General features: G+C 39.6%; 1 protein-coding gene across 1 annotated transcript; it reads left to right on the top strand.

Moving 5' to 3' along the window:
- Positions 1-2,254: 2,254 nt before the first annotated feature.
- LOC122650127 (14 kDa zinc-binding protein) lies at positions 2,255-11,011 on the top strand. Its single transcript, XM_043843443.1, has 6 exons — positions 2,255-2,411; positions 2,510-2,614; positions 9,141-9,227; positions 9,363-9,510; positions 10,585-10,702; positions 10,797-11,011. Exons 1-6 carry the CDS (start codon positions 2,344-2,346, stop codon positions 10,862-10,864), a joined length of 594 nt encoding a protein of 197 aa, XP_043699378.1. The 5' UTR covers positions 2,255-2,343; the 3' UTR covers positions 10,865-11,011.
- Positions 11,012-12,751: the final 1,740 nt, after the last annotated feature.

The raw sequence follows: 12,751 nt of genomic DNA, 5'->3' as shown, positions 1-12,751 counted from the left end.
ATCTTCTAGCTATCCTATTCTTCCTTTTAGTTTTCCAAGTTTTTATACACAATGCTGCCTGTGCCCACTTCTCATTTTAAGGCGAACGTTCTCCATCTCTCATGGTGAATGGTTCATCCACAAATCTACCGTCATCATTACTCTCCCTATATGTTGGAGGTCGAAAATGCCTTTCACTGTTCCCCAATGCCCATCCAAATGCAATAATGGTCATGATGTGGCTTAAGGAAAACTCGGTCCTATTTTTAAAATTAAAAATTGTGTCCTCTTTTTGGGAAGGTTGTCACACAATAACCATTGAGCTAGGAATTCCTAGCACAATGGGTAGCGTACAATTGCATTGGCTCACGTGGACCTTACTTTGCACCTAAATGTCATTCACAAGTTGACCCATTTGTCCTAAATCTGGTGGTCAAAATTCGGATTTGTAAACCCATTCCTGAAAGAGAGATTATTGTTGAAAGCTGGATATTGCCCATCTAGATAATGAGAGGGAAAAGATTGTGATAAAGGTTTCTAGTCATTTGAAGTCTTCTCTAATGCCTTGACAATTCAGGAAATTATATGGGTTGGGTGTAGGGTGGCAATTCTTAGCCCAGCCCTGGCAGGCCCATCCTTAGGCCAAACTGTGTTAAAAATGAATAAATAAGGAGATCTTTTTAACTGTCCGATACGACCGATCCTTGCTGATACTGTTCTGATGTTGCAGCGGTTTCTGAGTTTACCGATACCCGTTCCGATACCATGCACTAAAACATGGTTTATTGGGTTCGAAAAAGCCTTGAAAAGGTACAAACCTAGTTTCACTAATGGGTTTGTTGGAGGGTAGGATCAAGGAGTCGATTCATATTTGGGATGATCCACATGGATCCTACATTGGCCAAACTTCAGTGTCACTCCAGTCAGATTGCCCTCGGAGAGAAAACCAACAAATGGTTTCAGATTTGATTGACTCAAGCCGAATTTGGAACATTCCTCGCATTAGAAATGTGTTTCAACTAGATCCTTCTAACAGTATTTGAAAAGAAAAAGAGAAATCGTCTATACTTTTGTCTTGTAACTAAAGTCCTAGGATAGACTCAGTAAATAATAAAAAAAGAGTTTCTCATGGTAACTTTCCCTGAAGGCCATTTGATGGTTGGATCAGCATAGATGTAGGGTTATAAAAGAATTTTTATCCTCTCAATTACAGTGGCCGTACTTGACCGTCAAGTACATCTAATAGAACGAGGTGGATCCCACCTCGGGTAGTGTGTTTAGGCAGGGGATAGGATAGTCATTTCTGCCTCCTCTGTTAGATGTACTTGAGTCAAGTACAGACAGTGTAATTGAGAGGATAAAGATCCGTTATAAAAAATATTTATTCCATTCAAACCGCAAATGTCATGTGTTCTCATGTTGTGAGTGTTTTCATGAGACATCAACTCAATAGTCGGAAAAATCTGCCCCCATTTGGGTTTTAAAGCAAACTGATCTTTCGCTATCCAATTTAAAGATCAACCCTCCCCCCCCCCCTCCTCTCCCCCTTTTTGTATACCAGTTTGTATGTCCAGCTATTATTGATGAGGTAGGTATTATTGATTTTTCTTCTCTTCCTTATTTCAGTTACCCTATTTTAATCTGTGCCGGGATACCAGAAATCCGAAGTAACTTCGGCAGGTCGATTATGTTTTTGCTAGAAGGTAGATTCATTATGCTTGTGGCAGGCTACATTAAGAACTGCAGTAGCATGGATCCCGATGTGATTAGTATTAGAATTGATCTTGATCGATCAAGGAGTCTGGGGTTGAAGATAAAAGAAGTATGGTGCTCAAACCAACAGATCACTGATCTTCTTCCATCTCCATTCTCCAATCCTTGGCCTTGATTTTTGCTAAAAAAATCTTTTGTATATACATGACCTAGGAGCTGATATTCACTATACTAGTGAGGGAGAACCTTTTTGTGGCATTGTAGCCAGTAACCTTGCTAAGTCAGCTCACTTGGCTAAGGCTATGTACATGGTTTCCTTTTAATATATAACTTTATTTTCTCTTCAAAAAAAAAAAAAAAACCTCAATAGTCAGTGTGCTAACATACACTTTCTTGTCTTTTCCAACAGTGCAACCCCGGTTCAGAGTTGAGCTGAGAGCCTGGGACAAACTTAAACTTGGGCCTGAAATTTGTCCCATTTCAGATATAAGGCCATTTGATAAAGGCCATTCTAGTCAATTTACCACTCCGCCAAGGTCAGCTCGATCAAACCATTAAAGCCTCAAAGCTTCTTCTGTTTTGGTCACACTCTTCAATTTAATGGTGTAGACTGAGAATGTTGGAGGTTGAGGGTTAGGGCTTCCTGAAAACATGACTTCAGTTCCAATTGTTGCTTCGAGTAGAGTCATGGCTGCCACAAGTTCCTTCTCTCTTCTGCGGTGATCTCTCTATTTCTTTCTCTGATTTGCAGAATTTTTCGTCCATGTCCTTGTTTTCCTCAATGGGTTCTTCTAAATTCCGTTTGGTCCTCAAACAGGAATTCTCTGACACTACGAGCTTTCCAGAATGCTAAAACCTCCTTTGTGTTCTCCAGCAATCTCGCCCGCCAAACTTATGCTGTTCTTCCTCTTCTTCCCCGGAGGTATTCCATTTTTTTTTTTTATATATATAATTATATTCCATATTCAATCTTCTCTGTTTTTAATTCTTGGTTTTACATTTGAGACTTGAGAGGTATGTAGAGGTATGAATTGTAGTCAAAAGGCACTTGTAGTTTAGAATCCATAAAGAAAAAGCATACTATGACCAGTGGGATTACAAAATTTTACATCTTCCCATATAGTGGTGTGATGATGGAATCTTGCAACTTTCGAGTATATTGACATTTGACACCCATTTCGTACAAAATTTTGAAAAAGCTGCAATGTTTTTTTTTTTATTATCTGAAACATTAACTAAATAAAAACCGATGAACATCCACAGTTACAGAGTTAGTCAACCTACTTACTCTAGTCGTAACCACCCACTTGTGAGTAATATATATTATGATTCTATCCTTTTTAAAGATACAAATATCATCAAAAGTCTTCATAAGTACAAGTATTTCATAAAGCAATGGAAAAAACTCCCATGGCCATCCTTCATAGCTTCCCTATATTAATCATGTTACAATTTCTTGGCAATCCATCCAGACTTCTAATCTTACCCAGCCATGCTCTTTCCTCTTTTGAACCCTTGAAGAAGCCCTCGTAACTCTGATTCTTGTGGCCTCCCCTACAAAACCATGATCGATATTATAGAGTAATAAACTGGGACTTAGCCAATAAGAGATATGCCCAACCTGCAGTGCCTTTGATTAGATACTTGGCCTCCCTTCCCCTTCTGATAAATTATAGTACTTATCCATGCCGCATGGATTTTCATCCATGTTACATAATCCTTTTTTGTCCATTAGAGAACAGAGGCTTAAAGCATTGGTCCATTTGAAATTCAACTGGAGTGTTTTCGTAGGATTAGGCTTATGAGTAACAAAAATAGCAGAGTTTCATGCCCAAGTAAATGAAGTAAAAAGATACAGCAAGAACAGATAACAACATCCGCTTATCAGCCTTATCGATATAAGAAATAGCAACGAAGGATTTAAACAGATCAGGAATGGACGATGATTGAAGGCATACAGTCTTTAAACCTATTGGCCCAGCATCAAGGATCCTTTTCGCAAACTCACAATACAACAAAATGTGCAAGTCAGTTTCAATTTCTGTCTAAAAAATACAATAAGGGTTAACAGGAAAGATAGAGAGTTGTTTAGCTTGAATACCTAAAGCACCAACAACTTTCCATAAAAAACACAAAACTTAGGATGTATCTTTGGATACCAAATAAAATTTGAGAAAACTAGCTGAACCTGGCCTCGAACTCATACCATCATGGATCTTAGTAACACAGTTAGCAGCAATGTTTGTAGAAAACTTCGCAGTCTTACTAAGTTCCACAGCCTTTACCTATCTTGTTTTCACATATGCCTTTTATACAGGAAGGATGAAATTCCCATCCTCCATACGGTAATGCTAGCACAAGTCTGCATAACATGTCGACAGATGGGTTTGGGCCAAAATTTATTTTGGGCCCAGGAAAGGTGGGGTTGAGTTTGACCCATTTTCCTTTTAGTCCCTGGCCTGCCACCTGATGGGTTCCCCTGGCTGTCCAACCTTCTGTGACTCTGTGGGCGACTTTGACATACCATTACATAATTGTGAGGTCTTGACTTCAATCAGGAGCTCAAATTTGGATCTTTCATATGATTAGGGGAAGTCCTTTTCGGGAGTGTTGCCAGAAGTGGTTCCTGCTGGGCCATGGCTTATTATTTTGCCTTTTGGTTCTAAAATCATTTGGTCATTCTGATGGTTGTGTATGTGTATATATGGGATTCCTTGGATAGGTCACATCAAATTTTGTAATATTTTCTTATCACCATGTATGGAGCTTCATTTTTTAATGATCCCATTTTTCAAAGTTCACTGTCTCATCCATTTTTCAAAGCCTTATTCTTAAACATAATAATATTGGATTGAGTTGAAAATCAAGCCATGGTTAGATGATGATAGGTGGAAGACCACAAACTTTGAAGGCCAATAGTAAATAACATGTGGCAGAAAATGCCACGTAGAAAGAACCTAATATGAGTACCGTGCAACCAGATCATCACCCCTTATTCTTTTTTTTCTTTCAATATTTTGGGGAAAGGTCATGACCCGGGCCTCAATCAAAACCTTTCCAGCTGCCTAGCCCATTTATGCCACATGGACTGATCATTCAATCATTCTAACTGTTTGATAGATGGGGAATCCCCTAGTAGCCCACATCTCAAATGATGGCATGTCTCCAGTGTGTCCCAATATTTATTAGCTTTTCAAAGAACTTTACTGCTGCATTGGCCATTTATGCCACATGGATCAATCATTTAATGATTCTGACTGAGAGATCGGGAATCCCCTAGTAGCCCACATGTTAAATTTGATGACCTATCTCTACAGTGCGCACCACCATCTATTGGCTTTTCATCATGTCTTCTCAATGGTCATTGGTCTTCAAATGTTATAGACATATCAGACAATTTTGAAAAACATTGTTTTGATTTGTTGAACTTTGAAATTACACTGCAAATCAAATATGGCAATTAGCTAATGTCATGGACAATTATTCGCAATGTTTGGATGCCAAAAGACACTTGCCAGCTGCAGCTAAGCAAGGCAGGCGGAAGGGTCTCCCATTATCGCACAGCCTGATCACCAACAAACCCTCCCCCCCCCCCCTTTTTCTTCTTTTTTTTTGTTTTTTTTTTTTTGGGGGGGGGGGGGGAGGGTGGGTGGGTGGGGGGTTTGGGTTCTTTGTTAGGTTGAGTGCAGCATATTGGCTTATCCAAGCATGTATGTAGCTCATGAGGTCCTATTATATAGTTGTCCATGGAATTAAATCTGGATCAACCACTGTATTATTGAGGACAGTGATTCATGTCAAATCCAATTTGAGTATTTGACACATCTTACCACTCATGGTTTACAAAAGCTATTAAAATTCTTTAAAGAATAGAAAATTGAAATATAAAAAGGGGGGGGGGGGAATCAGAATTTGTTATCTTTCATAGTCTGCAAAGAACAGTGAAAATCTGGGCTAATGTGGAAGTCTTTCACGCTGAGGTGCCCAGCTCCAGGTTGTTCAAATACCCAACCTCTATCCAGATTCTTTGACTTTGATCAGTCTAATGAAACTTAGTAACTTGATTCGTGCAAATTTCTGCCATTTCAAAATCAATCCAGTCAGGCAAGTCAACTTGTGAGTCAATTTTAATGTTTAAAAAGAATTCTGCTAGCCTGACAATCACTAGGGGATTGGCTATTAGGGCATCCCACGATGTATGATTCATTTGGGCACTGGAGTAAATGGGGATGAAGGGATAAAGGAAAATGAATCCTCACAATTCATTTGTCCTTAAGCCAATTCCTCACTCAGAGGCCACATGTCGATCAGCATTTTTATTTTGAGAATGAGAAATGCACTAGAAGGGTAGATAGAATGCTGTGTAAGGATTGTAAGGTTATCTCTTGGGAGAGTCTAACCGCCCAACATAGACTACTGGTCCTGAATATGTGTCTCAGTGCACAAAAGTGTAGGAGGAGGGAACATATGTACCCCTAGGATAAGGTGGTGGAGATTAAAAGGGGGGACCCAAAGGACATTTTTTGATAATATGGTTAAACAAGGAAAGTGGGACTTTGAGGGAGACACCAATGCGATGTGGAACAAGATGATGACTTGCATTAAAACGGTTGCCAAAGATGTGCTAGGGGAAGCGAGGGTAGTCGTCAGGCCCTTAGGGAGACTTGGTGGTGGAACATAGAAGTCCAAACAGCCATTATGACCAAGAAGGTTTGTTTTAAGACTTGGCAAAGGACTAAGGAATTAGAGGATAAAAAGAGGTATTATGATGCTAGAAACGAAGCTAGGAAGATCGTGGGGATGGCTAGGGCAAAGAAATATAAGGATCTCTATACCGACCTAAACACTAAAGAAGGGGAAAAAGCTATTTATAAGATAGCTAAGATGAGAGACAGGAAGAGTAGAGATCTCGACCAGGTGAGGTGCATCAAGAGTGTTGATGGAAGAGTGTTGGTAAGAGACGAGGACATCGTGAAGAGATGGTATGAGTATATTTGTGACCTACTAAATGGAGATAGGTCAAGTAGAAATGACCCAGATGACTACACCTTTCGTCAAGACAATATACGTCATAGATATGTAAGAAAGGTTAGTATGGCGGAGGTTAAAGATGTTTTAAGAAAGATGAAAGTAGGCAAGACTCCAGCCCTGATGAGATTCCAATAGAAGGGTGGAAAACCCTTGGAGGTTGTGGAGTTTATTGATTAACCAATTTGTTTAATAGGATTATGAACATTAAAAAGATGCTAGATGAGTGGAGGAGAAGCATCGTAGTGCCGATCTACAAAAATAAAGGTGATATCCAAAGCTGCAATAACTATAAAAGCTTAAAGCTTATGAGTCACACTATGAAACTTTGGGAGAAGGTTATTGAAGCCCGTTTGAGAAGGGAGACCCATATCTCAGTGAACCAATTTGGCTTTATGGCTGGTAGATCCACGACAGAAGCTGTCTACCTATTGAGGAGGTTCATGGAAAGATATAGAGATAGTAAGAAGGATCTCCATATGGTCTTTATTGACTTGGAAAAAGCCTATGACCGAGTCCCTAGAGATTTAATCCGGCATGTTCTAGTGAAAAGAGGGGTTTCGAGTAAATATGTGGATGTAATAAAGGATATGTACGAGGATGTGGTGACTAGTATGAGAACTGTGCGAGGTCAAGGTAAGGAATTCCCAATTATGATTGGGCTACACCAAGAATCAACCTTAAGCCCTTATCTTTTTGCACTTATCATGGATGACCTAACCAAGAGCATTCAAGATGAGGTCCCATGGTGCATGCTCTTCGCCGATGATATCGGTTTGGTGGATGAGACAAAAGCAAGGATTAATGCTAAGTTAGAGCTTTGGAGATCAACCTTAGAAACCAAAGGTTTTAAGATTAGTAGAATGAGGACGGAGTATATGATGTGTAATTTTAGTCATACTATAATGGATACTGACATGGTGCGAATCGAGGAAAGAGAGATACTGCAAAGTGACTATTTTAGATATTTGGGGTCAATCATTAATAAAGAAAGGGATATAGAAGATGATGTTTCACACAGAATTAAAGTGGGATGGATGAATTGGAGAGGTGCATCCGGAGTGTTGTGTGACCGACGCATTCGTTTAAAGCTTAAAGGAAAGTTCTATAGGACTGTTGTACGACCAGCTATGATGTACGGGGCAGAATGTTGGGCAATTAAGAAGTGTCATATTGCGAAGCTATGTGTGGCAGAGATGAGGATGTTAAGATGGATGTGTGGCAAAACAAGGAAGGATAAAGTAAGTAATGATCATATTAGAGCTGACTTGGGAGTTGCTCCGATCAATGACAAGCTACGAGAGAATCGTTTGAGGTGGTATGGTCATGTTCAACGGAGGCCTAGGGACGCTCTAGTTAAGAATAGTTATTTGATTCCGATTGAAGGAGCTAATAGAGCAAGGGGCAGGCCTAAATTGACCATCGGAGATGTTTTGAGGAAGGACATGCATAGTCTAGGTCTTGTACCAGATATGACCTCGGATAGAGCCTAGGGCAAGGATCCATGTAGCAGTCCCTATTTAGCTGAGATTCTCCTGACTTTTTGGGCTGTGCCTCTTTCTTCTTATTTTTATCTTTCATTTTTCTTTGGTTTTTACATCATTCATCTGTCATTTCCCAAATTTTCACTTCTCATCTCTTTTCCCTTCCCCTCTTTTTCTATCTCTTCATTCTCTTATTTTGTATGATCCTCAGTTTTACCTACTTTTTTTGTTTGGGATCCATGTAGCCGACCCCATTTAGTTGGGATATAAGGCTGAGCTTGTTGTCGTTGAGAAATGCACTAGAATGAAGCAGAAGAAATGCAGAAAAAGTGGATGTTCCCGGTAACCAAAAAAAAAAAATAAACATGTGTAATTTGGAAATTATGGCCTCCCCTGAGATAAACTGCTCTGGATAGATGATATCTGGCACATGGTAAAGGATGAGAGCTTTGTGATGGATGTGTTGGGCACCAATTATGTTTTCTTAGTATGGTAACATGATAACACCGTTAAAAATTAAAAATGTTACACTGAAGGAGTAATTTTTTTTTTGAAGGAAATATGTTGCAAATATAGTGATTCATTTGAAAAATCTCCTTTAAGAACTGTTGGTGACATTTTCATCTCATACAGCCCATACCTTATGTACTTGATGATCTAAGTCTTGCATTAGCCTCATTGAGACACATGAAAGATTATCTCAGTTCAGTTTCAATTGTTTATCCCAGAAACTAATACAAAATCGTTTGGTTAGAATAAATTCCTTTCCCACCCTCCTATTATGCTCTTTAAGTTCTTGAACTTGATTTTTTATTAAGTCATTAAGTGTAATCAATCTTTATTCAAATTCCAGCCATTGTGTCTCCCCTAAAAATAGTTGATGAACTATAATTTGAAGTTTCTGTTGACACCTTCCTTACTTGTTCTCCGTTTCAGATCCTTGTGCCATATAAGAGCTACTAATGACGAAGAGGCTTCAGCCAGAGCAGCTGCAGCCAGTGCTGACAGTGGAGCTCCAACCATGTATCATTCCTAGTTACTTGACATGTTGATTTTTGTATATCAGTAGCTGTTATCTAATTTGAACTGCAGGCTTCAGACCTTAAATATGGAAAAGCTATGTACAATGGAATGAAGGTGTTCTTCTTTTCCTTTCAGATTTGACAAGATCATAGCCAAGGAGATCCCTTCAACCATTGTTTACGAGGATGAGAAAGTCTTAGCATTTAAGGATATCAACCCCCAAGCTCCTGTTCATGTTTTAGTTATTCCAAAGTGCAGAGATGGATTGACACAGCTCAGCAAGGTATTCATTTTCCCTCTTATTCATATTATTTGTGGTAGCTCTCAAAGAATTTAACTCTTATTTTCTTGAGTGGCAACTTATTTGTGTGTAATGAGAGACTATTTAACTTTTACTTTCTTGAGTGGCAGCATTTTTTTTGTTCAATGAGAGACTGTGCCCTAAAATGACTACTGATATGGGCTTTGAAGCTGTGAAAATATTTGGATTATTAGTATTCCGACCTTGATCCCGTTGCTTCTAGGTTAATGAACTTCATGGGAATGTGTTGGTGACTTGCTAAGGAAGAGGACTCGCTAATTTTTGTTGCTTATTGAAGCACATATCAAAAATTCAAAATCATGTCTTTTATTACCGATTTAATGTTGGGTCTAATCTGGCGAAGCAATCATTATCTTGGGTCAGTTTCATAGGGGCACATCCTGGAACTGTTCTACCTCCAGATAACAGGACAATTTTTCCCGAATCATGATCATTGATTTATATTCTTCGAACTTTCTGGATAAGCTTTATTTCAAACTGATATAAGTATCCTTTTTCCTGAAGGCTCATACTGTACACTTCTAAAAGCCCATTGACTAGACCCTTGCACAACTTTTCAGCAGGCATTAGGAACACCATGTTTGATCCCTTGACTAAGTTGAAGAAGCTGACCTTCTAACCATTATTCTATCAGAAACAATTATGATAGAGACAAGGTTTTGGACAGTATCATGACGGCTGACGCATTGCCTACGGTGCATGTGCAGACAGACAAAATCTGTGTATCACCATGTTAAAGGGAACCATGTTATGGAGAGTCCCATTTACCTGAGATACACAATTGATATTGTTGAAGGACAAAGGCCATTCTCATTCTTATGAGACCTGGAAACAGGCATGTAATGTAGTGCTATTTTCTATAGGCCTATGAAATCTATTAAATATTTAATGTTCCTATACACTTCTAACCTTGGATTTTGTTACTAGGGGAAAGAAATTCTCCTCCCAAGGTTGACAAGTATCGGAACCTGTTTAATTTAATATGGTATTAGAGATTGACAATTTTAATATTAATTTTCCTGTTTTCCTTGTTAGGCTGAACCACGTCATAGTGAAATATTGGGTAATCTCCTCTCTGCTGCAAAAATAGTAGCAGAGAAGGAAGACATCCTTGATGGATTTCGTGTTGTCATCAACGATGGTCCCGGTGCCTGTAAACCCTCTTCACATCATCTTTAACTTTGTCCAATGTTTCATTAAATGCTTCCATGTTGCCTAACCTGTGGTTCTCTCTTCTCGATACCCAGGTCAATCTGTTTATCATCTCCACTTGCATGTATTAGGAGGGAGACAAATGAAATGGCCACCCGGTTGAAGAGCTAAGGATGCCCAAAGATTGTTTTTTTTTTTTTTCATTCCCTACCCTTTTGCCATTCTTTTTCTCTGATAATCAGGTATCCTGAGTGAATCGAGGACCTTGGATCCAGTACTCAGGAAAATGAACTGTTACCAAATTGCTCCATGTTTTGTCACATGTAAAGTTAATGTCAACAATAGAGATGCCTGGTTGAGTTAATTTCAAACATCTGGCCATCACAAGCAAAATGAGTAGGGTGTGCAATGATACTGGAAGTTGATTCATGGTTCTTAACCTGATTTTGTTGGGTTCATACTGGGAAAGCAGATTCTAGGATCTTGCTAGTGTTGGATCCTAAAATCAAATGGATGTTGGAATATGATTCTGGAGACAGGATTCAATAAGTTGTCGAAGGCCACTTGAGTGTCTTGTTAAATGTACTCTCGACTTCTACCACCATGAAGTATGAAATAAAGGATCTCGATGGGGTTTAATTTGAGCAGTGAATTGTGAAAGCCCCACAGTATTCTCAAATAGTGACTTCTAAGGTATTCTCAATTTGGAGGCGACTCTGGTTGGGGTTGCTTAACTCTCACTAGTGCTTCTCATCACTGCGAAGGATTAAAATCCTCTCCAATTCCCTAAAAGTGCAATGCAATGCAGTGCAGTGCAGTTTGGGGCTAAGAGCTCAACACGTGGAAGATGTTAAATCCAGGTGTCAAGCTCTTAAATCCAGGTGTCAAGCTCTCAGCCCCACATTTTTAGGGAATTGGAGAGGATTTGGCTTCACCCCACCCTCCCGGTATAACTTCTCTAATGTAACAGGACATGAGGTCATTTCTGTCAAATAGAGAATGAAGAGATACAACGAATCTTCTCTTCAATATCTCTTCTAGTTCTTACATGTTTTATCTGGTTGACTCAGTCGTGTACTTCTATGTTCATTCTATGAAACCAATAGGGAGGTGCAAGGAAAAAACCGGAAGGTCACAAAAGGAGAAAATATGGATGTAATGGAAATAGCTCTTCCTGTAGCGGGAATCGTAGCAGCTGTTAGAGGTACCCTGCTCTATTGACATAGTTTTTCAAGCTATTATTACTCTTTTTTGGAGTTCATTGTATAAGGGTTTTTCTTCCTCGTCACTGTAATAGGGGTTAGTCCATGTGATCGATTTCAATTTAAAATGAGTAGAGAAAATAGCTAAACTTATAAATGATGTCATTTTGTATTTTATATTTGTATCCATTTGATGGCATTTTTATAAAGAGGAAGAGTTTTCTGTCCAGCATGTGGTCCTTGTGTTAATGCAGGGGCCATTGGGAGTGCACACAAAAGCATCAACATTGACAGAATTTCCACCTTTCATGGGGGCTGGGTGATCATTTTGCCACATCTTGTCTGCCAGATAAAATCCTTTTTCCCTTTGATAAATTTCCTAAACTTTGAATAAGAGAAAACATCAACATTGGCGGGATTTCCACCTTTCAATGTGTTTGTGCCATGGGGTGCACCGCGCAAATCATGCTGTTGTTAGTGAACTGCCTCAAGCCTTAATCATGGATTCAAGGGGCTCAACTGGATCTTAGTGGTTAAAAAGGGATCCGGATCATCTACTGCACGCTGCCCCAACTGCCCTGCTGCGCAGACACTGCAGGGTGCATAATGACTGCCTTGCCCCTGCCAGAGCAGCTTGCCCGAGTGGGGGTAAGGTGGTCATTTTGTGCCTTACTGTGTCTGCACAGCAGGGCACTTGGGGCAGCCGCGCAGTAGACAATCCGGATCCCCTTTTAACCACTAAGATCCAGTTGAGCCCCTTGAATCCATGATTAAGGCTTGAGGAAGTTCACTAACAACAGCATGATTTGCACGGTGCACCCCGTGGCACAAGCACATTGAAAGTGCTG

Source organism: Telopea speciosissima, chromosome 2 (assembly GCF_018873765.1).
Source record: "Telopea speciosissima isolate NSW1024214 ecotype Mountain lineage chromosome 2, Tspe_v1, whole genome shotgun sequence".
NCBI lineage: Eukaryota > Viridiplantae > Streptophyta > Magnoliopsida > Proteales > Proteaceae > Telopea > Telopea speciosissima.
Note: the sequence above shows the minus strand (reverse complement) of the source record. Positions and strands in the feature narration are given on the sequence as shown.